A 22,501-nucleotide genomic window follows, 5' to 3' on the forward strand; every position below is an offset into this window, starting at 1 on the left:
AGTTCAATAATTTTTCTGTTGTATATTAAACAAAATTTTATATTCGCAATTTTTATACATTTTTTAAATAAATCAATTTGTTAGAATAACTTTATGGAATTACTAAACATTATGATAACATCACATTGTGCGATATATGTATGTATATATGTTAATTTTTTCATTATAGGTGTGTCTTTTGTTTCAATGTTATTAAATGTCCGGATAAAACGCGAATTGTGCGACATTCGACTTACCGAACAATTCAATTTCTTTTCAACCGTTCCCACAATTTATTTGTTTACAAGAGTAATTGTCGTGTAATTGAATTTTTTCGTCATAATTTCATCAGTGTGTGCGCTTATTTAATTTATCGTAACATGTGTGTGAATGGTTAACTTCAAATGCCAAGATTTTTAAAATTTAACAGATACTGGATTCTTTTATTATTGGTTAAAAAAGGTATTTACATGATATTTATAAATATTTTGTATTTGCTCATATTTTATCATTTGCACATACAAATAGCATACAGTCTCATAATATATTTAAATTCAAATTCCAGCATATTAATGTACACTATTTCACAGTGTTACCAAGAGCTAGTGATTTTTTCAATCACTATTTGCTTACTTTTCCAATTAAATTTAAATTATTTTCATGTTTAATTTTATCCATGTCATTTTCTATTTATTTCAATTGTATCATAAATGCCTTACATATCGTGAACAATTTATTATGTAAATGGTTATTTATTGTATATTGTAATCATTTTATTTAGAGAATATAATATTAGTTTAATATTAGTTTAATATAAATATATCTGCAACAAAATAATTGAAGAAAATACCGAGCAATAAAATATAAATAAGCAATGAAACATATTCTCTTTGGAACTTAAGATTTCTTTTTTAAATATTTTTAATGCAATTATCCATTGGCCATGGAATTTGAATTTCACAATTTGTCAGAGAAACAAAAACAAAAAACAGGTAATATTAGGCAGTTTATATAGTATTCGGTCTAATTCTAGTGATATTGGTTGACCGAAAGAACCAGCGGTGATTCGTGGATCATAGCAGGGATTTTGTATTGTGCGCGCGCATTCACTGGCACAACGCGAGACAGAGGTAGCAGCAAGCAAGAGAGCAGTGCAGAAACGGAATCAGATGCAGTGAAGTCCGTGAGTTGACAGTGGGGTGCACGAGAACAGGCGTTTCGTAGTGGTGGAGGCGGAGGAGGTTTAGGGGAAAGAATTGTTTTCTGTGTGCGCGAGGAACGTGTCGACGAGTAACGAGTCATCGAAACGGGTCGTTGTGGGTGATAGTGAAATGATTCTCTAGCCCAAGGATTTTGACTTGGTCCGGACGGACAAAGAGGAAGACCTTTTGTATATCGCTGCTGTTCAAGGGATCGTGCGTTCGCTTATCCGTAGGAAACATCATTAAACGCTGACGTCGCGGAATTTGTCTCGTGTCGTTTTCCTTAGTGGCGAGCGTCCGAACATCCAACGTCTGATTAACGACCATCACGCGCGCGTGTCTTTGTTTTTTTTTCTCGGTGCTGAATAACTGTACGAGAGGAAAATAGAGAGAGTGTGTCATATCACAGTGGCGAAACAGACCAATATTCGTTTCGTGGCTTCTGCTGTGGTGAATAATCCGTAGCAGTCAGAGGCCCTTCCTAAACGACAATCGGGCTCAGCTGATTCAAGGACTTGCTGCTGAAGGGCTCTGTGCTACGTTAATAGACGATAAATATGTCGTCCCCCAGCGCTGGAAAACGACGTATGGATACGGACGTTCTCAAATTGTATCCTTGAAATTCATTTTTATTTCTCCTACTTGCTATTTGTATCTCTGTCTTCGTTCTCCTCCTTCTTTTTCTTTTCATCCCCACCTCTTTCCCTCCTTGTCTCTCTCTCTCTCTCTTCTTTCCCCTTCATTCCTTCCCCTCCCCCTCCCTACGTCTGTTCCCACTCTCTTGTTCTCGTTCTTTCTTTCTCTTTCGCTCTATCACACGTGCTTGCAATCGTGTACAAGAGAGGCCTGCACATGGGTTGCGAATGCAAGAACCTACGCAGTATGCATGTGCATGTTACCGCGAGATCGGTTGTTTATCAGGTATGAGCAGTTTATAGGTCGACGAGAAACAACGCGGTGCAATGTCAATGGTGTATCACGAGAGAGACGATGAGGGATATTTAATTCCTCGTTTCGTCGATGACGGGACACAGCTGTTTTTAACCAGCTGACTACACGTCCCTACGTACTACGTGTGTGCGCAGCTTTATCTTGTTCGTTTAACGCACGATAAGTGTATGCTGTACGGTTGTAGGGAGTTTAAAGGTTAGATTTCATTTTTTTTCTGTTTTTTTCCCCTATTCCTCTGTTTCTTTTCGTCCTGTCCCGCACAACGGATCTCACTGCTTCAAACGAAGTTTTTGATCCTGAGACCGGTTGACTCGAGCGACGAGACTCGTATTTCGATTGCCTTTTATATTTATACATTCCTTGGCGAATGTAAATATTTAAAGTCGCGCGTCAAAGAACGGCGTACGTATACAATATATGCGTAATGTTGGTTCGAAGTGGAGTGAAGTGCGATACAACGATAATTGAGACGTCATCATCGTGTTTCAACCTTAACCGAATAGTTCGACGGAATAACGCGAAGTGTTACATTTCGATTAACGTTAAGAAAACGATAAACAATATCGATGCAGAATTGAAACGGGAGAGGGGGAGGGATAAATGATAGAAAATGATGCAATTACAACAACCTCGTGATTGTTCCTTTTTCACAGAACGGTAAATTTTCTATTTTCGGTGTGCTGCGTAACAATAATGACTAATAATAATGTGCGTCTAAGCTCTTTGTCTAAAGTAGCAAGCTCTTTGAGCCGAGAACAAAGGTGCACCTTCGCGTAGAAACGCGAAGAAGCGACGTTTCCCATCGTTTCTAATCGATTGTTTCAATATTAGGAAAAATGAGAATTTGTCATTTCCAACTCTTGGTCGTTGGCGTGACGTTAACGCGAATAATTAATAGGGGGAGAGATGGAAGAAGAAAAACAAATGAGATTCAGAAATACATATGGACGTTTTACATTTGACTTGTTTTTTCGATTTGTAAGAAATTGATTTTTGTGTAACGTAACGTAACGTAACGTCGTGTTTCGCTTATCATTTCTGTGCAGACGTTCATGTACGAATTGCCAGTCAGTTTTTCTAGAACGATGATAGTCTCTCTCTCTATACCGAGTTCATTCGTGCCTCGTAACATCGATCAGTCTTTGTTGAAGCTTACATTAAATTTGCAAGCGCTTCAGCGGACAAAGTGAATTGGATGTGTTCGTTCGTTCCTTCTTCGATAGAAATCGCGTGAGTCTTTCAAATTTTCTCGAAATCCTTTCTTTCATCGTCTTGTACATGTTCTGTTATTCCAACGTTCCATTTTTGAGAGGAGGCAGACGTCTTTGAACGCGTGTTACTCGGTACATCATTATTTTCATTCATTTCGTATAGTTGTCGTGTCATATTTATTATTTTCAAATTCTTATCTATGCGTTTTGGTCACATCGTGTCAATTTGTTACTATTTTTATAACCTACCGAAAGGAAATAAAAAAAAGCAGTAGAAAGTTATCTATTTATTCACTTACGAGAGCAAACTGTTTGTTTGCACGATGATGAAAACACTGGAGGATTCCAAGCGAAGCTAAAAGAAATCGATGCAAGTTTGCCTCGGCGTGATGGGAAGTTTAAATTCTCGCTTTTTCAAATTCACTGAATTTATTCCGTGGTTCGGTAGATAGATAAAGTTAGATAAATATTCCCATTTTAATAACGAAAGCTGCCTATGCGCTACTATAGAATCTGCAGTAGAAGCGAGGTCGTGATAAATAATCCTATGGTTCTGATTCCGTTATTTTTTTATCAGCTGGATTCGATTCAATAAGAAAGTATAGAATCTTTAAAGGAAAGGAAACGTTCGCGCCGAAATAAATTGAAAATTGAATTGGTATACAAATCTTCGACTCTCTCGTCTTAATCTGTACGACTTGTATTATCCAAATTTGTCCTCCCTTCGTCGTTTGACACTTTGAATTTGAAACTGTTCGTTTTAGTAATTTAGACTTTGATAAAACTTGCTTTGGAATTGGAATCTGGCGAGTTAACTTCTAGCAATCTTTTTCTTTTTAAATAACTTTGAATTCGAGTACTCCGGTTTTCGTAAATTAATTTTTAACGGGTCAACGTTTGTTTCTTAGAGAAGTTAATGGCATTGTTAGCTTTTAGTAAACTGGTTTCAGCTCAGTATTTTGGCTTTTCAATTAAATTTCCATGAAATTTTTTGTCTTTTTTTTTTTATAAAGTGTGAAACAGAACAGTTAAAGTTGGCTCTCGTAGTGGAATGGAATTTTTGATCGAAATAACTCGAAGGTATTTGCACATACTTTGCTCTTTACTCGAGTCTCTTTTATCGTGCGAGTTTCTATGCATTTGTATTCCACGAACGCGAAGAGTAGAAATGTAGGAATTCATTTTTCAAGATTTTATTAGGGAAACGCGAAACGCTGGTAAAGCGATCAAAGTAAATTAATGTTTAAAACGAAAGAATGTTTCGTTATCACGTTAATTTGCAATGCACACATCCGTGTGTCTATTAATTGCTTGAATTCGTCTTTCATAAAGAAATACGAATGGTACAGTTTTAACGAAAGCTTTACCGATTATATTAGAATTAAAACGTTTGAGTACAGTACAATACAGCGTTGTATTCGATACTTTATTTAAATATTTCTTTATCACTTTTGTAGATTAAAAAAAAATCATACATTCCCCGCAACAGTGTGACGTATAGTGTTGTTGACATAAATCCAGGCGCATTTAAAAAACACTGTTCAAAGTTGTAAAACGTATCTATTAGAACGTTCATCGTATGATCGCGGAGGCTCACCTTGGACGCCCACATGACACGAACGACAAGGTTTACTTCCTCTTCTAGAATTGCAACCGCATACTTATATATGCCTCCGACTGTTATAACATTGTTTTTATCATCCGATCTTTCCTCCTTTGAATTTCTCCCCTTAATGAACGAGGAGACGATTGATTGACAATTTTCGATGTCTGTCCATTTCTTCGTCATTTTCACATCATCTTTACATATTTACGAAGATGCTGACGTTTTCAACGTCTGAGGTATTGTCACGCAGTCTTGAAAAATCAATTGGTACCAACGTAGTTCCAATTTTGAATGACCGAAATCAGATTCTGTCGTAGTGTTTGATTTTCCCGCGTGTGTTACGACGTAACGTGAGCGTTAAATACCAATTCTCTCAAAGCACCACCGTCTACTACAGTGACATTGCGACAGACGACGTTTAGACAAATCGAACAATATAAAAAATTCAGTACGTTTGCACAGTCGATTCTAATCACCAATAACGCAAGCAATCCCACGCCTGATCGCAGTCCCACGGAGTGCGAATCTTGAGTTCGACGGTTGTATCGTCTGGTAATTCGCGTTATTCCGACCGAATCAACAGTCGTTCGTACCGACCACGATCCGTTCCCCTTGCCGGGGCAAATGATACTGTGTGCCGGGCAAAGGATGTAAAAGATCACCAAGGTAAATTCCGTTTTCGAGGCCAGACGTCACGGCGTTCCGCCGGTTACGAATATAGTTGCGGTAAATTGCGTTCGCGGAAACTGTATGTATATATATATATTCAGACTAATTTCCATTAGTCCGGTCCTCTAACGGTGCGGTACACAGGTGAGATACACGCAGATGCGGTTCCGGAAGTGATTCAATTATGGATCGACGATACTCGATGGACCTCTCGGAAGATTCCTTGTCCGTCCACTGAAATCAAGCTAATCAATTACACCGGTAATTAACAAGCTTCTCGGTATGGACGGTTAATGGTTCCAGCCGTAATGGGTTTGGAGGCACGCGAGCACACGTGAGAAGGTACGCCAGGGCCGTTATCTGCGTGATGCAATTTTACCTGGCGACGCGTGTATCGATGCGTTTCGATGGCTCCGATACGCGCGCGCGCGCGCGCGCGTGTGTGTGTGTGTGTGTGTCCTCAAGCCGAGGGCTCGATCGTAGGAAGAAGTGGAACGAGTAGGATAATAGGGTGTTCCCCTGCTCCTCTTTCTGTATTCGTTGTTGGAAGCTTCAATTATCGTTCGCTGGATACTAGAGATCCGAGTCAATCGATATCTGTGATAATTTCGCTCGGCGAATCGATTCGGCTCCAAATGAAAAAAATTTGATTTACAAATGCATAAAGGGGAGGAGCGTCTCGAAATACAGACGGTTCGATATTGATTCCTTAAAATAAAAAAAAATAAAAAAAAATGCAGGGTATAGTCTTTTGATAACACTTGGAAATTCTCCAATATTTCGTTTGTGTGTTGAATTCTTCGATCCTTCTCTCCCTCTCTCTCTCTCTCTTTTTTTTTTAATCCAGGTTGATTCGAGTTTCGATTTAAGCGTGATCGAAGCAAGTTTATTGGATCGTTGAACGCGTTGGCGAGGGGCCATTCTTCCTTGATGTTTAAACAACTTTTACTTGCAAATCTCCACGGTTTGTCGGATTACTATGTTTGTTACGGAAAGTGCATTTAGCATCCGATCGAATTTCGGGGCGCTGCCAATTGTGAATAAAGCGAGGAACGGAGTACGAGTTCATCTCGCATCCAATAGTTGACCTTGTTTACGGTCAGGATTATATAGACTTTTTCGCTATCCGTGTGACTTTTCAACTTGCCGTCATGGTGTCGCGCCGAATATATTTTATGACGTGTTTTGCCGTTTAACGTTCGATGCTCTTATCGTTCTAGTTTTTATTGTCTGTTAAAAAAACACGCTATAATTATCTACCGTGTATACACGACGCGATTCTCACAACGCTTGATGGGTTTTACCTTCGTGTTATTCGTATTAACCTATATTGTATCTCGACCATATATCTCAAATTTTTTCTGCACTTGAAGACAAGGCTATTGAACAAACAACGTAGAAACAAAGAAATCGTGCGTATTCACTTCCCCCCCCCCTTTTTTTTCCTTTAAATCTGTACCTTAAATAAGATTGAAATTATATAAACGAACCACAGGGGATTTGGAGTAGAAAACGATGGCGAGGTGGCGAGCAAGCAAAGGAAAGAAAAGAGAAAAGCAAATTGAAATTGCAAAGTCGAACGAGTGTAACAGAGAAAATGAGAAGTAATTGGCGATGTAAGGTTACGTTTGCCGCCTCGCAGATATATTTTCGATCGGACGCACATGCGCCAGCAAAGTGTTACTCCGCTTGGTGACCGTATCTCGTCTTCAGAACTTATCGAACGATAAGCAGCCTACCCAGAGACGCGTCTTCCAAAAATAAGATACAGCCAAGGGCGTAAGCGCGTCAATCGAGCCTTTCAAAACGAACCGCCGAATGTACATGTAACCGCCTTCAATCGCTCGTACACGCAGAGACCGATAAAATCGAATGTTGATTTGCACGTGCGGTGTATTTCGATACACACACACTTGGTGGTCGCGTGTAGTTTTCGCGTGCGTATAACCGGGGGAAGTTTAGCAGTCGCTCCATTGAACGGAGCGCGGATCGAGCGAGAGATCGTGTGGAAAAAGAGGATGAAGAGAACGGATAGCGGATCGTGGAAACAAAGACGGGCCGAGTGAAAGAGATGGGGCGAGTTAGATTAGGTGGGGAGGGGAAGGGGGATAAAAATGGACTGCCAGGCTGTTCTTACTTACTTAGCGAAATGCTGGTTGGATTCGGTCGACATTGCGACCAGCAACGTCGCGCCAGAAGCAAATGCTCTGTAACGGTCTTCGAGATTGAGCAATCGCTTCCGTCCCTTTCTGAAGTCGTAGACCTTGCGTATGCGGGTCAGAATGCACGTAGACACTCAATGGGATCGAGGTCATTAAAACATTCGATAGTTTGTGTGCATATGATGTACAAAGGGTGTCCCAATTGTCATAGTTAGAATCGGGAACGCGGGGCGTGATTCTAGTCGATGCGAGCAGAACAGAAAATAAAATTTTATTTTCGAGAAACTCGAACAACCTTCCGGGTATCTATGTATTCGACTGTGTGTCAGGGTCGAGAAGATTTCGTTTGGAAATAGCGTTTACCATTCCTCGGCTATATTTCAACACTTCATTTTATACAGAATCTTAAAATTCGATCTTCTTTCTTCATTGTCCTCGAGTCGATCTAAACCCTTTGAAATTCATTTGGAATTTACAAATTTAAGTTTCCTTTCCCGTATTTAAAAGCGCTGGTTTTCTTTTTTTTTCTTTTTATCACGGATAATGAACCACCTTTTGATAATAACCGAGTTCGTCGAACAATGCTCATTCAGGTTTACCCCGTCATTGACCAGCCGAATCAATCGTTTTGGCATCACGATAGAACGCGATTGTACGATCGCTCGAAACAATTATATGGGACGTGGAATTAACTCTTCTTGCCCCGATAATGCATACCGCAGTCAATTTGTATGTTAATGGAGGATCGTTCGTTCCAACTTCCGCGAGTTGGTGCCCGCGAAAGCATGCAACAATGAAATTCCTCGGTGGATAGGACGCGAAAGAAAAGACGGGGCCCGGACTTCCTGCGTAGTAATACACATATCGCCCACAGATATCGCATTCGCAATTACCAGACCAAGAAAATTATTTCAGCTGACCAGCTGTATTGCGTAACAACAGGCGCGAGCCGAGTTTTGGATTTTATTTCCCTGCGTGCTCGAGGCGTGTGCGTTTGCTCGTGGCGCCGTATATCCTCTGGTTTATGCGTAACATGCGCCATTGCAGCGGGGAAACAAATCCACTGATACTGGCCAGAACTCACGACTAGACCGCGATGCGTGTTCCGTGTAACAAACGGAAGGCACGTTAGCCTCTCCCTGTCTCGGAGAGACGTGAGAGCTCTGCAGTGCTCGGCTCTCGTACAACCACTTGCCAAAACAAGAAAGTGGTTTATCGCACGTTGAATAACACGGGCACGCATCGTCGTAATTCGATTTTCCTTTTCAACTGTCGACAGTCGGCGAGAACAGTCGGCTGGAGAAATATGGGGCGTCGGCTGATAAAAGCGTTCGACGAAAGTACGGTGCTTTCGCTGTAGGTCGGCCAATTTTCCACATACTGTATCTGAAACGAGAAATTATAAAAATTTCTACGCGACGAAATGCCTCGTTATTTATTTTTCTTCGATCTCGTCAAACATGGGAAAAGGCTGCCGTTTTCCCTCCCCGCGTTTCAACGGTTTCCTTTTACGTACTCATTTCAGCTTCGCTCGTAATGCGTGCGCCTTGCGAAATATTGTTCAGTGAACTTTCTCCAAAGGCAGGCGGTTAGAGTTCCGTTCTTCTGCTCCGTTCTGGTTACATTGCTTGTTTTCGAACTCGGTTTCCGACCTCGTTTAACGATGCAGCGCGGCTGCGATCCCTCCTGCGTGTTATCCTCGCCGCGGGATCGGGATTAATTTCACGTGAAAATCGCACGACGGCGATGGACGTTGGTACGCGACGTTGAAGCTGCGCTCGATCTTCTCTCTCTCTCTCTCTCTCTCTCTCTCTCTCTCCCCGACGTCTACGCGCGTAAGAGTATCAGAACGAACGAAGAGGGGCCGCCGATTAAAATTAAATGTAGCTTAAAATTCCACGGGGCGTGCTTGACAATTTCAGGCAACCGCCCCGTTCGCTCTGTATTATTAAACGCGGCTGGAAACTTTTGTTTTCCCTTCTTCCGACCGACTCTTTCAGCCGTTTGCCATTTTTCCACGCTGAGATTGAACGTGGATTTGAAAAGAGCTGTTCCGTTGAGTGTATAAAGCCGCGTAAGGTATTACAAGCTGTATTCTTTGCGACCAAAAACTCTCCTCCCCTCCTCTCTCTGTCTCTCTCTCTTTCTCTGTATTTTCGTGGTTGATTTTTGAAATAATAATGTAGCCTCGAAATAGTACGGGTAATAGGATTTTTTTTTTTTTTTTTTTGGCCTTTCATCGTCTTCAGTTTGAGAATGCTGACTTTACTCGAAGACAGAGAATCGTGAGAAATCTTTCTCAACGTGCGAATGTCAATACCAACTACGAAACTGGATTTCCTCGTTGCATCTTGTAGCCTCAGCGAAGGGAATCTGTTGGAATTTTTAATTTCATTTCGTTGGTTCGTTTTCAAGTGCAGAGTATTACGATACAATCTCTTTTTTTTTTTTTCGAATATGATTCATTATGTCCAAGAAAACGATATTGATATAATAGTCTAAAAATATATAGAGGGTCTCTCGCGTAACTGGGACAAGATACGACGTCGATTAAATGGAGCTTGAAATATAAAATATTAAAAAGTAAGAACTATTTAGAAAGGAAAAAAAAAGAGAGAAAACTGAATATTTAAAAAAACAGGCTTTATAAATATATATTTTTTTACTTAGCATCTTATTTTCGTTTATGATCTATTTGATCACTTTAAAGATTATAAACTTATTATGAAACAACTGGCAAAAGTAGCTTGTGACTTATCTCGGTTACATTGGACATATACATATCTTCATTAACGTTTTTCCAGCGGGATGTTTGAAATGAGAGTTGCGCGTAAGAAATATATTACTTATTTATAATATATAAATAACATAAATATTCTACAAATAATATATAAATATTTATTAGAACCATCGTTATAGAAGTTTTACAAATAATCGTACAATACGACTGATTCCAGACTGCTCGTTTTTTTACAACTGCTCAAAGCAGTATTATTGCCAAAATTAATGTTAATTTCTATTCGGAGGGAAACAATAACCATATAAATCTATTTATTTTAATTATCATTTAAATTCTTAACGTTAGTAGACATTTTCATTTATCAATATTTTTAGACAACCAAAGTCAGACGTGTATGTACGTCAAATTCAGACGCCCGTGTCGTGAAAGTGTCGAGGTTACTTGATCGTCGATTTCCTGTGCATGGAAATATATATCTTTGTTACTGCGCGGAACGATTTGAAACGAAATCGACACATTGTCCACCGAGTGTGTCTGTGCGTGTGTGTGTGTGTGTGTTCTCGAAAATTTGTAATCTCGGTTGCGTCAGGAACGTTAACACCGAAGCGTTACGATCCGCTCGACTCGGCTCAGGAATCACGCGAGCTTCGGTGCGTTTCATCGATTGACGAAGATAACATTACCGCCTGGACTTCTGACACGCTTCTGCGTTCGCACTTCTTTCCACATCGATTTCCCTTCAGTTCATTGCACCGTTTTCTCGTCGGCGTTTAAATATTTGCTCAACGATGTGTTCTTCTCGCTTGTGTTGTTACCTATGCACGACTTTACACCGCGTTGCTTTTTCGTTGCGATTGCCCGATCTCCCTCTTCCCCCTGCCCCCAAGATCGCGGGTGTATCGCGAAAGAATTTTCTTGCAGGTCCGCAACCTATCCTTAACTCACAACCATGTGTACAGAATAGAAAGCAAGCATGAGGTGACAATATTAGGAGGGTTAAACGAATTTTCCGTCAAATTCTACGGTCCACGGGGAAGTAAGTACTCCATTTATTTCGCACGATATTCTACTTTATCTCTTTATCTTAGAGTGTAAGTTGAGCTCAACCCTTTCATTCTCGTACAATTTTTTTTATTTTTTTGTTTTGTTTTGTTTATTTTTATCTGTTACGCGCGACAAATCGGAAGATCGGAGACGTATGAGGACTGTTTTACAAATGAAGTGAACCTCATTTGTAAGTCTACGGCTAGCGACAAGTAACGGAAGCGACATTTTAATTTATAATTTCAAATGTGCGATCACAGAACTGCCGTGAGAACGAGAGGGTTAATTGTGTTTAGCATTAAGAGACGGGCAACGTGTGGAAGTGTCATTCACTCCGTATTGATGTTCGACCCTTAACTGAAATACAAATACAAATACATCAACTCTCTGACGGAGAAAAGAAAAAAAAAAAAACGGAATGTATGAATTTTGCAAGTTGCAATTACGATGCTCACAACCTCATTGAAGATTGAGATTTTGATTTTGATAACATCTTAGGTACTGCCCTAATGGCAGTTGAGGGTTGAAATTACGATGAAATTCATTGTTCACTTGTACTGTACTAAATTTATTGTTTAATCTATGTGATTGAAAGCTGACGTTCTCTTCCCTATAGTAGATAATTTTAATCAGTGACTAGATAGATAATGACTAAAGAGATTAATAAGAAATAGAAAGTACAGAGTATTTCTGAATAGGCTGATATAGTTGAAATTCTTCTTTTCCCCACGCGTTTCTGACGAACTAATATAAACGAGTTAGCCTTCGATTTAAAAAAAGAAAATAAAAAAAAAAATTCGAGCAAAGAGGAAGAAAATAAATAAAAAACTTCTGCTGCATTTTAATCATATTATTCAATTAACATATTGAAAATATATGTCGATAGACGCAAATAGTCAATGTTTTCTGACGTTATAAGTGTAGAATTATCACATTTTACTTCTAATTTGAAAAAAGAAACTGCAGATCTGTTTAATTCATAAATGTGGTTATTACGTTTTTCTGTTGTGGAAATTCTAGACAAATGCAGATTGCATTACGTATCGTTCTCTGTATTTATTTATTTCATATTTGCATCACGTCTCCATTGAGTGTCCCGTTTCAAAGCGTGACACTTCCAAAAAAGAAAAGAAAGAAAAAAATTTCAATTCTCGAACAGTGATTCTTCACTTTACTTCAATCTTTTCAAATTCTAATTAATTTCACGAAAAACATGTTTTTCAAAATTGATACCCTTCGCTATCCCACGAACAACGAAACGAGTTGATTCCTATCACCAGCGCCGTGTTGCGTCGAAGAGAAATTACTTAATCTCCCTTCGTGCATCGTTATCGTCATCCTAGCCGTTTCCTAGTAACCTTGCCCTGCGCGAATAATTCGCGATAATAACTCGAGGAGGAACGGCTCGCGAATCTGTCGCGTTTACGTGCTCATTGTACGTTTCCAGCATTTAATATTCCAAGGTCGCCTGCTCTTAGCACACCGGATGCACTTATGCAACAATGTGTGCATTTACGCTTTCCTTGGCCTGCCAGCTGGCCGACACGCATGCGAAAAAAAGAAAAAAGAAGAAGAAGCACTATCGTTTGACCGACAAGGTTCCTTGACATCGCTTTCGACACGTTTGCCAATCGAAGATCACTGGCCCTGATACCATCTTGCAATCGAGTTTCATTCAGGTGGTGGCCTGTTTTGTTGTTGGCCGATTAGATTAGAATGCCACGGAGGAGATTCATGATTACATGAACATGGACAGTTCGAAGAAGAGTTGTGAAATTTACGACGGAGATAGCTGTCGAGTCGCATCTTCTCTTTGCAGAGAACGTTCGTTTCGTTGTCAGTTTCTAAAAATTCATTCAAAGGGAAAGTTCATTCAAATGGGAAAGCACGTGTGTTTATTTAAACGTGCGGATATGCAGTTCAAACTCTGTAATTGAGAATCAAATTTTAAAGAGAGCTCCGTAGGAAAAATTTCCTAACGAAAATAGTTCGTAGTGAGTCATAGTCGGCCCGCATTAGTTGAAACACGTTGAGAAACGTCCTATTGATCGCTGCATTTTCGGATTCAGGTTGTTTTATTTATCCTTGGAAAGGCTGGTGCAATGTGCTTTTCTTTTCTTTTTTTTTTTTGTTCTTTTCATCTCTCGATGGTTCATAAATTACTTACGCAATACGAACAGCTGGCTAGTCGAGAAAAACAAGTGTGAGCAGTGCATGCTACTTAATGAATCAGTGGTGTTTGAGTCTATCGATTCGTCGGTGGTATCTCGGAATTTCGTGACGTAAAAGTATCTCGCGTTTATGAAATTAATTTTTATTGTCGGTTCGGAATTTTTATTTCTCGTCATTCGGGAAATTTCATTCGGATAAGAGCTTGTCGGTTACTCGACTGCGTGATCATTATTCGCTTGTCACAATCATTACCGTGATCCAACTCTCATCTGATTTGTAAACACAATCTTTTTTCTCGATTGCGTACGTTGGTCATCTCTTCAGATACTAAATATTATATATAACGTATAAGATTATACGTTATATAGGGTAGGCCAAAAATCACTTCCTACTAAAATAAATCCGTAATTTTTTTGTTATATATTTCTTTCATCATATTTATTATATTTTATTATTTAATATTTATTATTTTTGTTATTTAATATTTATTATATTTTATTATGTTTGAACTCGACTTTAATTTAAAATTAATAAAAATAGTTTTTATTATATTTTATTATTTTTAATATTTTATTATTAATATTTTTAATTAATTATTATAATATTTTTAATATTTTATTATTATATTTTATTAAAATTAATAAAAATAGTTTTTATTATATTTTATTATTTAATAGTTATAATATTTTATTATGTTTGAACTCGACTTTAATTTAAAATTAATAAAAATAGTTTTTCCTTTATATTTTGATGTTTTATTAAGAAAAAAAGAATAAGGTGGGAAGAAACTTTTGACCTACCCTATCTGTATAACTAAATATTATCTAAGACACTGTCAAAGTAAAAGATTTGCTATTAAACTAATTTAAAACTATAGGATTTGGCCTTCGTATAGGGAAAGGAAACTTTGCAATAGTTCAAAATTCGTTCAAGATTAACGTTCGTCGACGAATTCTGTTCAGTTCTCACTTTCGAGAATTAACCAATCTACCAGACCTAATTCTACATAATTCTACTTCTAGCAGGTAGTCATGTGCATCGAGACTATCCGTTCGACACATGCATCTTTCACGTGCAGCCTGTTATCTGGTTCCAAAAAGTTTCTCCAATAACTTGTCTGGTTTATCGTGCAACCTCGGGTTCAGGTTGCCTCTTTTAAATTGCGTGTACCCTCGAGAGACGAGTAGCGTGTCCCGTAATAAAGGGAGGCCATCTTTATTTATGGGGGGGGGGGGGGGGGAATCCTTTGGAACTTTACAAGTTCTGTGGAAAAGATTTAACGATCCCTTGCACGGCGTACAATCCACAGATTAGGAATTCCAATGGCCAACTTCAATAATTCAGCATCTTTATACGCGTCTTACACGCGTTGTGTTGCCGAGGCGAAGAGATTTTACTATAAATCACAACTTCGTTCCGGTATCAGTTTCGATGTTTGCTCATAGGAATCGAAGTGTCGTAAATCTTCGATGTTCCTTAATACCTCGCTTTGCAAGCTCCTCAAAGAGCACTCTGTTATTGAATCAAGGTTGCCTGGACCTTCGCTGGTAAAGCATTGCCGTCTCCGTGCGTCGATATTTTCCATTGAAAGAGCACCTCCTCCGGTGCTGTATCGACGTTGCTTCTGAAACTGGTTATCCACGAATCTCCCGGACGAGTTTACGATGTTTCAACTTTTCACGATACTTCGAAACGCACGACAAACGCGGTTGTTTTACTAGCGATATTACTCCATCTTCCTGTCGTATCTGCAAATTTTCTGGAATAAATTACAAGCGATGGAACAGCAACGACGATACTCGATTCGAGCTTGTATCACGTTGATAGTTTTATCTCTACTCTGAGTAGAAATTGCGTAACGCGCGTTACGAGCACGCGGCCGGTCCTTTCCTGGCATTTATTTTCGCTATTGTCATCGGTTGAACGGACGATAGCTTGTTTTCTGTCACTTTTAGGTAGAATCGTTCCGACAGAGACCTTCCAGTCACTTATTTACACATTACGACAGTTCCATAGCATTAATTTTCAAGTTAATAAATGAAGTTCGATGACGAGAGATCTAACGTTATAACACGTGTAATCTTTAACTACCGACGACCAAAGTCTAGCATTAATTTCAAGTTAATAAATAAAGTTCGATGACAAGAGATCTAACGTTATAACACCTGTAATCTTTTAACACTCGAACTACTGACGACTAAAGTGTAATAATATTTGTAGCAAAGAAATTAAAGTGCAAGAAAAAATTAACAAGATATAACCAAGAACACATCTAGCTTCGATTAATATATTTTATTAAAATTCGCTCGAGTGTTTAAAAAATACACTGTCGTAAATGTATCAAAATTTCCATCGAGAATTATAAATCGGTCGTGTTGGACTACTTTGGTAGTGTTAACTGGTAACGTGCAAGAGTTGTGATCATTGATCGTTGAAAATGTTTTGAAAAGCAGGCACCGGTAATGAGTCGTGGCTGTTTACATTGGAATTAATTCACCCTCTCCTTCGTCTTGTTCGCTGGGGCGAACGTAAGGATTTCACATCGCCCTGTAAGAGCATACTGATTGAGTAGGATCTAGCCAGAGAAGGTAACGGTACCGTTTGAATAGGGGAAAAAAAGGTTACAACTTCCTCCAGGCCTGCTTGGACGAGAAGCGCCTGCATCTGGTGTTTTACTTGTCTTCTGCACAGTAATTGCACGATCGTGTTAGGTCGTCAAGCAGAGGTTGTTGCAATACAAACGATCGTAGAAGTAGTTGTAGGAGGACTGATAAGATTAACAGCGTTGCGTTACACGTGCAATACACAGCCTATCTTGTTGACTTTTTTTTTTTTTATCAACACATTGTATAGAAAATTTTCTTTGATGTGTTTCGTATCTCTTCTAGCATTTTTTCTCTCCCTCTCTTTTTTTCAATGGCACCGTATTTTACAGATAAATTGAATTTTTCGCGTGTCCATCTAGGAGACCTGTTCTTATTGGCAGTGTGTTCTTTGGAATAATAATAACGCTATATTTTATATTTTATATTTTATATTTTATATTATTTTATATTTTATATTTTGTATTTTATATTTTATATTTTATATATTTTATTATATATAGAGGGCAGAATTTTTAGTGGTATACCACAGAAGTTACTTCTGATGGCGTTGGAACAAGACATTCAATAACATTATACTTTCATAAAGAACTTTATATAAACTTTCTCTCAAGACAGTATTTTACAAGGAATAAAATTTTCTAAGAACCACGGAGGAAAGTTAAAAAAATCAATAAAAAGGACAAACTTATCGCGTATGTATGTAATGCTATTCCGAAATCCGAACGAGGCCAAGATCTTTCATAACATTGTAAACTATAAAGAACAGAGTCTCCCCTGCAAGTTCTCTACCACCAGAGAAAATATCCTATGGTGATTTCTCGTCCTACGAAGGCGATTTCTCAACGTGACGCTGTGTATCTCGGCGTGAACCATTTCCGTCACCACGTACTTACACAATTTCCACCAACCTTGTTCTTCCACCACCGGTTCTTCGCCAGTATAAAATCAATAACCAAAACAACATCGAACAAATACATACAAAGGCAAAAGAATGCGTACTGGTGACACGGAGACACCTTTGATAAAATCAATTTCGTCTCATTCGAATTTCACCTCTGGTCAGTTTTCTTTGACCCGTTCTACATGTGTGTACGTACACACGTGCATACAGACATGGACGCAGGGCGTGCGCAGCATCTACGTTCTACCACACACGAAGTATAGTCGTTTGGAAATGCCTGTAAACGAGCGATCAACGATACAACAACGGAGATACCGTGTTCCGCACGGTGACCCACTTTAAACAGCCAGCCCTCTAATATACGCCCCAAGATTCTCTTCGACACTGACGGCGAGAATCACGTTGCTTTATCCCTACTGTGCATGACTATTCTACCAGGACACTCCAGGAATATTCATGGGAATCGGTTCGCTGGACTGTCAGCAGCGCGATGGTTATGTGTGGCTAAAATTTTTACGCTGACTCTCCCTCAACAGCTAAGGGCTTCGGATCGAAGTATTCCTCGCGACTTCGAAGCTTCGCGGCCAAGCCATTTACACATGGATTTTTCCTTGAATATCCATTAACCTCTTGCCCTGGAATTGACGTGAAATGTAAATAACTCAGGTAAGACAAACGATAAGGTTTTATTGCTTCTTGATCATTTCTGTCCAGTGATATCATATCGGACGAGTTCGAAAGGAACAGAAAGCTAAGAATTATCGTATACGGTTCCGGTCACTCGTTATGGTCCGCAAATGGTTAAGGCCGATGGTTTGTCATCGAGCGTTCGTTTATCGTAATCTGGGTTCATCTGGGTTTCTCACTAGATTTTTGAATGATTTTACTTGGTAGAAAGATTATTATCTCCCCTGAACGCGTCTCTTGGTTGTGTGTTTGCTCTGTGATACGTACGATGTCCGAGTGATTAATTGGAGGGTCAAGGCGAACAAACAACCGGTCTAATCGAATTTACGAAAATAGATGGGACCATTCTTCTTTCTCTCTCTTTCTCGTGTTTTCTCAAGAAATTTTATCTCTTATCTGCTCGAAAGAAATTTGTATTCGGTAGCGCATCGTCCACTTTCTAACATTAACGCGAGTTAATCGTGTGCGTTGTTGGGGATTTTCCGCGGCATCCTCCTTCTCGAGCAACGCGGTATCAGTTCCATTCGAGCGCAAGATTAATTTTAACGCGGACCCTGAAATTATACCGCCCGCCTCTCCCACTCGTTGCTTGTCAGAGAGGGACAAGCATTCTCCGATAGTCTTTCCGTTTCCATTAATAGTCCTCGGCCGCGTTGCTCTACGCATTTTCGAGCTCCATCGGCGAACGAGATTCTTAACGTTGGTACCGTGGTCAAATTGCCAGATTCTGCTTCAGTTGGTTTATTCCGTGTCACAACGAGGCGAGGAGAACCAACCAATTTCGTTTGGACTTGATTCTCTTTCAATCTTCACCAAGCTGGAAATACAAAATCGCTGGAAGTCACGTACGAAGTACACTACTTAGGATATTTAGTTTCGAACGATCTTCAGCCGGACGTTGTTGTTCGTTGTGGCTTCCGCCTCTGGAATTCCTGCCTCGGCTGCTTGACGCCAAAACTACAGAAAGAGTGGAGTGGTGTCGAGGGGAATCCACCAGCCAAGAAACTACCGACGATAATTTACATGTAAATACAGCCGTCACGTTCGTTTACATCGAAATCGAAATTGTACCCGTTTCAGAAGTTACTTTCAGCAATCTTGGGTGAGGCGCCATCTTTTCTCTCTCTCTCTCTTTTCTTAATAGTCGGTAGAACGGAAATTTTTAATTACGAGTCAAATTCTGTCGAATTGAATCTCTTTTAATTCAATTCCTCAGTCAAGATAGGATTCAAATTGAAATGGCAATCTTCCTCGCAATCTCCTTCGAGTGATTCGATTGTACAAGAAGCGTCTCTAGTAATTTCGAGAAAATATTTCTCTTTTCTATTCGCATTTCGATCAATTTACGGCTAGAAGCGGGAATATGAAAGTGCTCGGGCTTGCGAAAATCACAAGTTTAAACTGTTGCGCTAGTAACTGGTTCACGGACCATAACGGGTGACCAAACCGTCTTCTTTTCGAATTCGTCGGTATATTACTGGATAGAAATTACTAAGAACTAATAAATTTATTATTTGTTTTGCCTTATATTTGGTTATATTTCAATGTACTTAAGGGGGCATAGTTTGACGGGCCTAAAAATTACGAATACTTTGGAGGGCTGGTAAAACAAAAGTACATATTTGATTGACATGAGCTTTTGTGATTTATTTTTTAACATATTATGAACTATAAAAAGCAACATTAAAAGAGAAGAAAAGAGGGCTCTTATTTAACTTTTTCCCTTTACATAACTGTTTTTTACATTGTCTGTCGGTGTGCATGATTCCAGCCAAACAGGATTAGCTGCAACAAAAAGGCAAAAAAAGTTCAAACGAAAGAAACAATATTCTGTAGGGATTGACGATTCAACATTTTCATTTTTGTGAAAATTAGGAAAATAGCAGCTATTTGTTTTTGATGTATCGAATTTATGCCAAAGATTTCTACGTTTTTTGTTTATATGTTTCGAAATTGTTAAAAATTAAAAAAATGTTCGATCGTCCAATCCCTAGTAAATGTTACACCAAAGATACGTACCAAGTTTCCACAGTAATCGGTTGGTTAGATTCCGAGATATCTTGCAGACCGTTTCTAAAAACCTAGTTTCGAGAAAAACGCGTTGAAAGTTTCAGAACGTCATTTTTCATATGTATCCTTTACTTATTTTTTTTCCTTATATATCGCGGCTCAAAGTTCTTACAATTCACAACTAAATTGAATTCAAGTCCCCTGATATTCGATTCGCCAAAAGTAATATTTGAATCACACGATTTACACTTTGTAATACTGCTTAAAGTTGTAAACAGTGATACAAATTCAATTATTCTACATTCCACGGATTTATTATTATACCCCAAAATAAGTCGTTTTAAAGGCTGGGACCTTTTGTACCTTATTTCCAAGACTTCAAACTACTATTTAAAAAAAAAAAAAAATCGATTTTTTGAAAATTTCAAACTGTCCTGACCCCTTAAAACTGAGAAAATATTGCAACTTTCGGCCAAATATTCTCTAATGTCATTCCAGCACAAGAGGTTAAAATGAAGAAGCGATGTAGTTCCATTAATCAAAATCTCCTTTGAATTGTGATTGAAAGCACTTTGTCTTTTTGGCAAAACAAGTTTATTAGTCAGAACGGTCGAGATATTTTCGCCAGTGATTTTTACATATTGACTTTTGATTTCCGCTCGGGCAGAACCGCGGTGCCGTACAATTCGACTTCTATAAATTCTAAAATGGGAGAGCTCGCCGTAGATTCTTTGCAGTTCGCCGGGGGCAGATTCTCTCTTCTGGGCAATCGATGCAAAACAAATGTGGTCGTGGATTTCGTAGTTGGACTTGTACCTCGGAGCGTATTCATCAACGAGAAAGCCAATCTTCCTTCTTACCGAACCGGAGGGGAAGAAGGAAAAAGAAATGTCGCTTCTTTCTTCAATCTTGCGAGATAAAACCAATATGTCTGAAGCTACAGCGCCCTGTCCACCGTGTATTTATCTGAAACTTTCGAAATTGTATCTCCGATATCTGGCTGAACTTTGAATGGGACCCGAGGAAAATAAGCTGCACACGCGTTTCGGAAAACAAATTTATCTACTATCAGCCGCGCTCGAGCCACGAAAAACACTCAATTTGTACTGGAGTTTACGACGTGATGGCGTGACCTTCTGCTATTTTCGAGCTCGAGATTCCCACCAGTTTAACCATTTCGCCATTTCGTCGTGTTTCGTTTCGCGAGGAATTTCTAATTTTGTAGAATTACTGGAGAATTCGGAGTTTCCTCTGCCGTTCAGTAACAATGGAATCTCGAGATCTTACGATTGCGGGCGACGAGCATCGTTAACTCTCGACGTTAGTCGAATCGGATTAGACGAACGCGCGTGGTAGAGGCAGATGACAATTTTGGACGTCGAATTCGCGAATGAACAAATTTCTCATTGGTCGGAGCTCTGCTGAGCCTTGCGCGAGAGATGTTGGAGTGATGTTTCGAAACTCCCTGCTCGCAAATATAATTTTTTTTTTTTTTTACCTTTTACCAACAGTGGAAAATCGATCATCACCTAGCAAACGTATCTCGATCTCGTTGCAAGCAGTCACGCAAATTCATACTCACAGAGTCGCGAAAATCAGATATATATGCAAGGATTCGCGACGAAACGCAATACTTTCAATCTCACTCACACACATACACACACATACACACGTAGTCAGATAAAAATTTTTCTTCTGTCTATTCTGATTCGCAAATTATTAATTCCTCGAAATTAATCGTAATATTTGATAGTTTCGTTACTTATTATTTAACGATAACAATATTTCACTCAAGACGCTGTTTTAATTTATTAAGAATATCATATTAACTTGATACGTTTCGAGAAAATTTTTATCTATTCTGATCCGCAAATTAATTCCTCGAGATTAATCCAATTCGATTGGCGTAATATTTAATAGTTTCGATTGTTTACGATAACAGTATTTCACTCAAGACGGTGTTTTAATCTATCAGGAATATTATATTGATTTGATAAGTTTAGAGAAAACTTTTCAAATCAATATAATATATTTGTCATTAATTCACTCGAAATTAATCAGTTACATAATATTTAATAGTCATTTAATAATTTTAGTTATTATTCTAATAATATATTACATACTAATAATATTAGTAATTATTATTTTAATAATGTATTACATACTAATAGTATTAGTAATTATTATTTTAATAATATATATTACATATTAATAGTATTAGTAATTATTATTTTAATAATATATATTACATACCAATAGTATTACTAATTATTATTTTAATAATATATTACATGCTAATAGTATTAGTAATTATCATTTTAATAATGTATTACATACTAATAGTATTAATAATTATTATTTTAATAATATATTACATACTAACAGTATTAGTAATTATCATTTTAATAATGTATTACATACTAATAGTATTAGTAATTATTATTCTAATAATATATTACATACCAATAGTATTACTAATTATTATTTTTGTGATAACGACAACCTCATTCGAGACACTATCGTACCAATCTGTTAAGAATATTATACCAAGTTATTGAAGA

General features: G+C 38.4%; 1 protein-coding gene across 3 annotated transcripts in view; it reads left to right on the plus strand.

Moving 5' to 3' along the window:
- The first annotated feature begins 1,120 nt into the window (after positions 1 to 1,120).
- Positions 1,121 to 22,501, plus strand: part of LOC122526887 (ubiquitin-conjugating enzyme E2 H) — a 41,514-nt gene continuing 20,133 nt past the window's right edge. Inside the window, exons 1-2 of one of the 3 annotated variants that reach the window (XM_043650514.1) lie at positions 1,121 to 1,791; positions 11,480 to 11,556. In XM_043650514.1, coding sequence (XP_043506449.1) covers positions 1,739 to 1,791; positions 11,480 to 11,556 — 130 coding nt within the window. In that variant the 5' untranslated portion in view covers positions 1,121 to 1,738. Of the gene's footprint in view, positions 1,792 to 1,957; positions 2,328 to 11,441; positions 11,557 to 22,501 lie in introns of those variants that run through there. The other 2 variants (XM_043650513.1, XM_043650515.1) reach the window with 2 other exon arrangements.

This window comes from Frieseomelitta varia, unplaced genomic scaffold, assembly GCF_011392965.1.
Source record: "Frieseomelitta varia isolate USP_RPSP 00005682 unplaced genomic scaffold, Fvar_1.2 scaffold_201, whole genome shotgun sequence".
NCBI classification, from domain to species: Eukaryota; Metazoa; Arthropoda; class Insecta; order Hymenoptera; family Apidae; genus Frieseomelitta; species Frieseomelitta varia.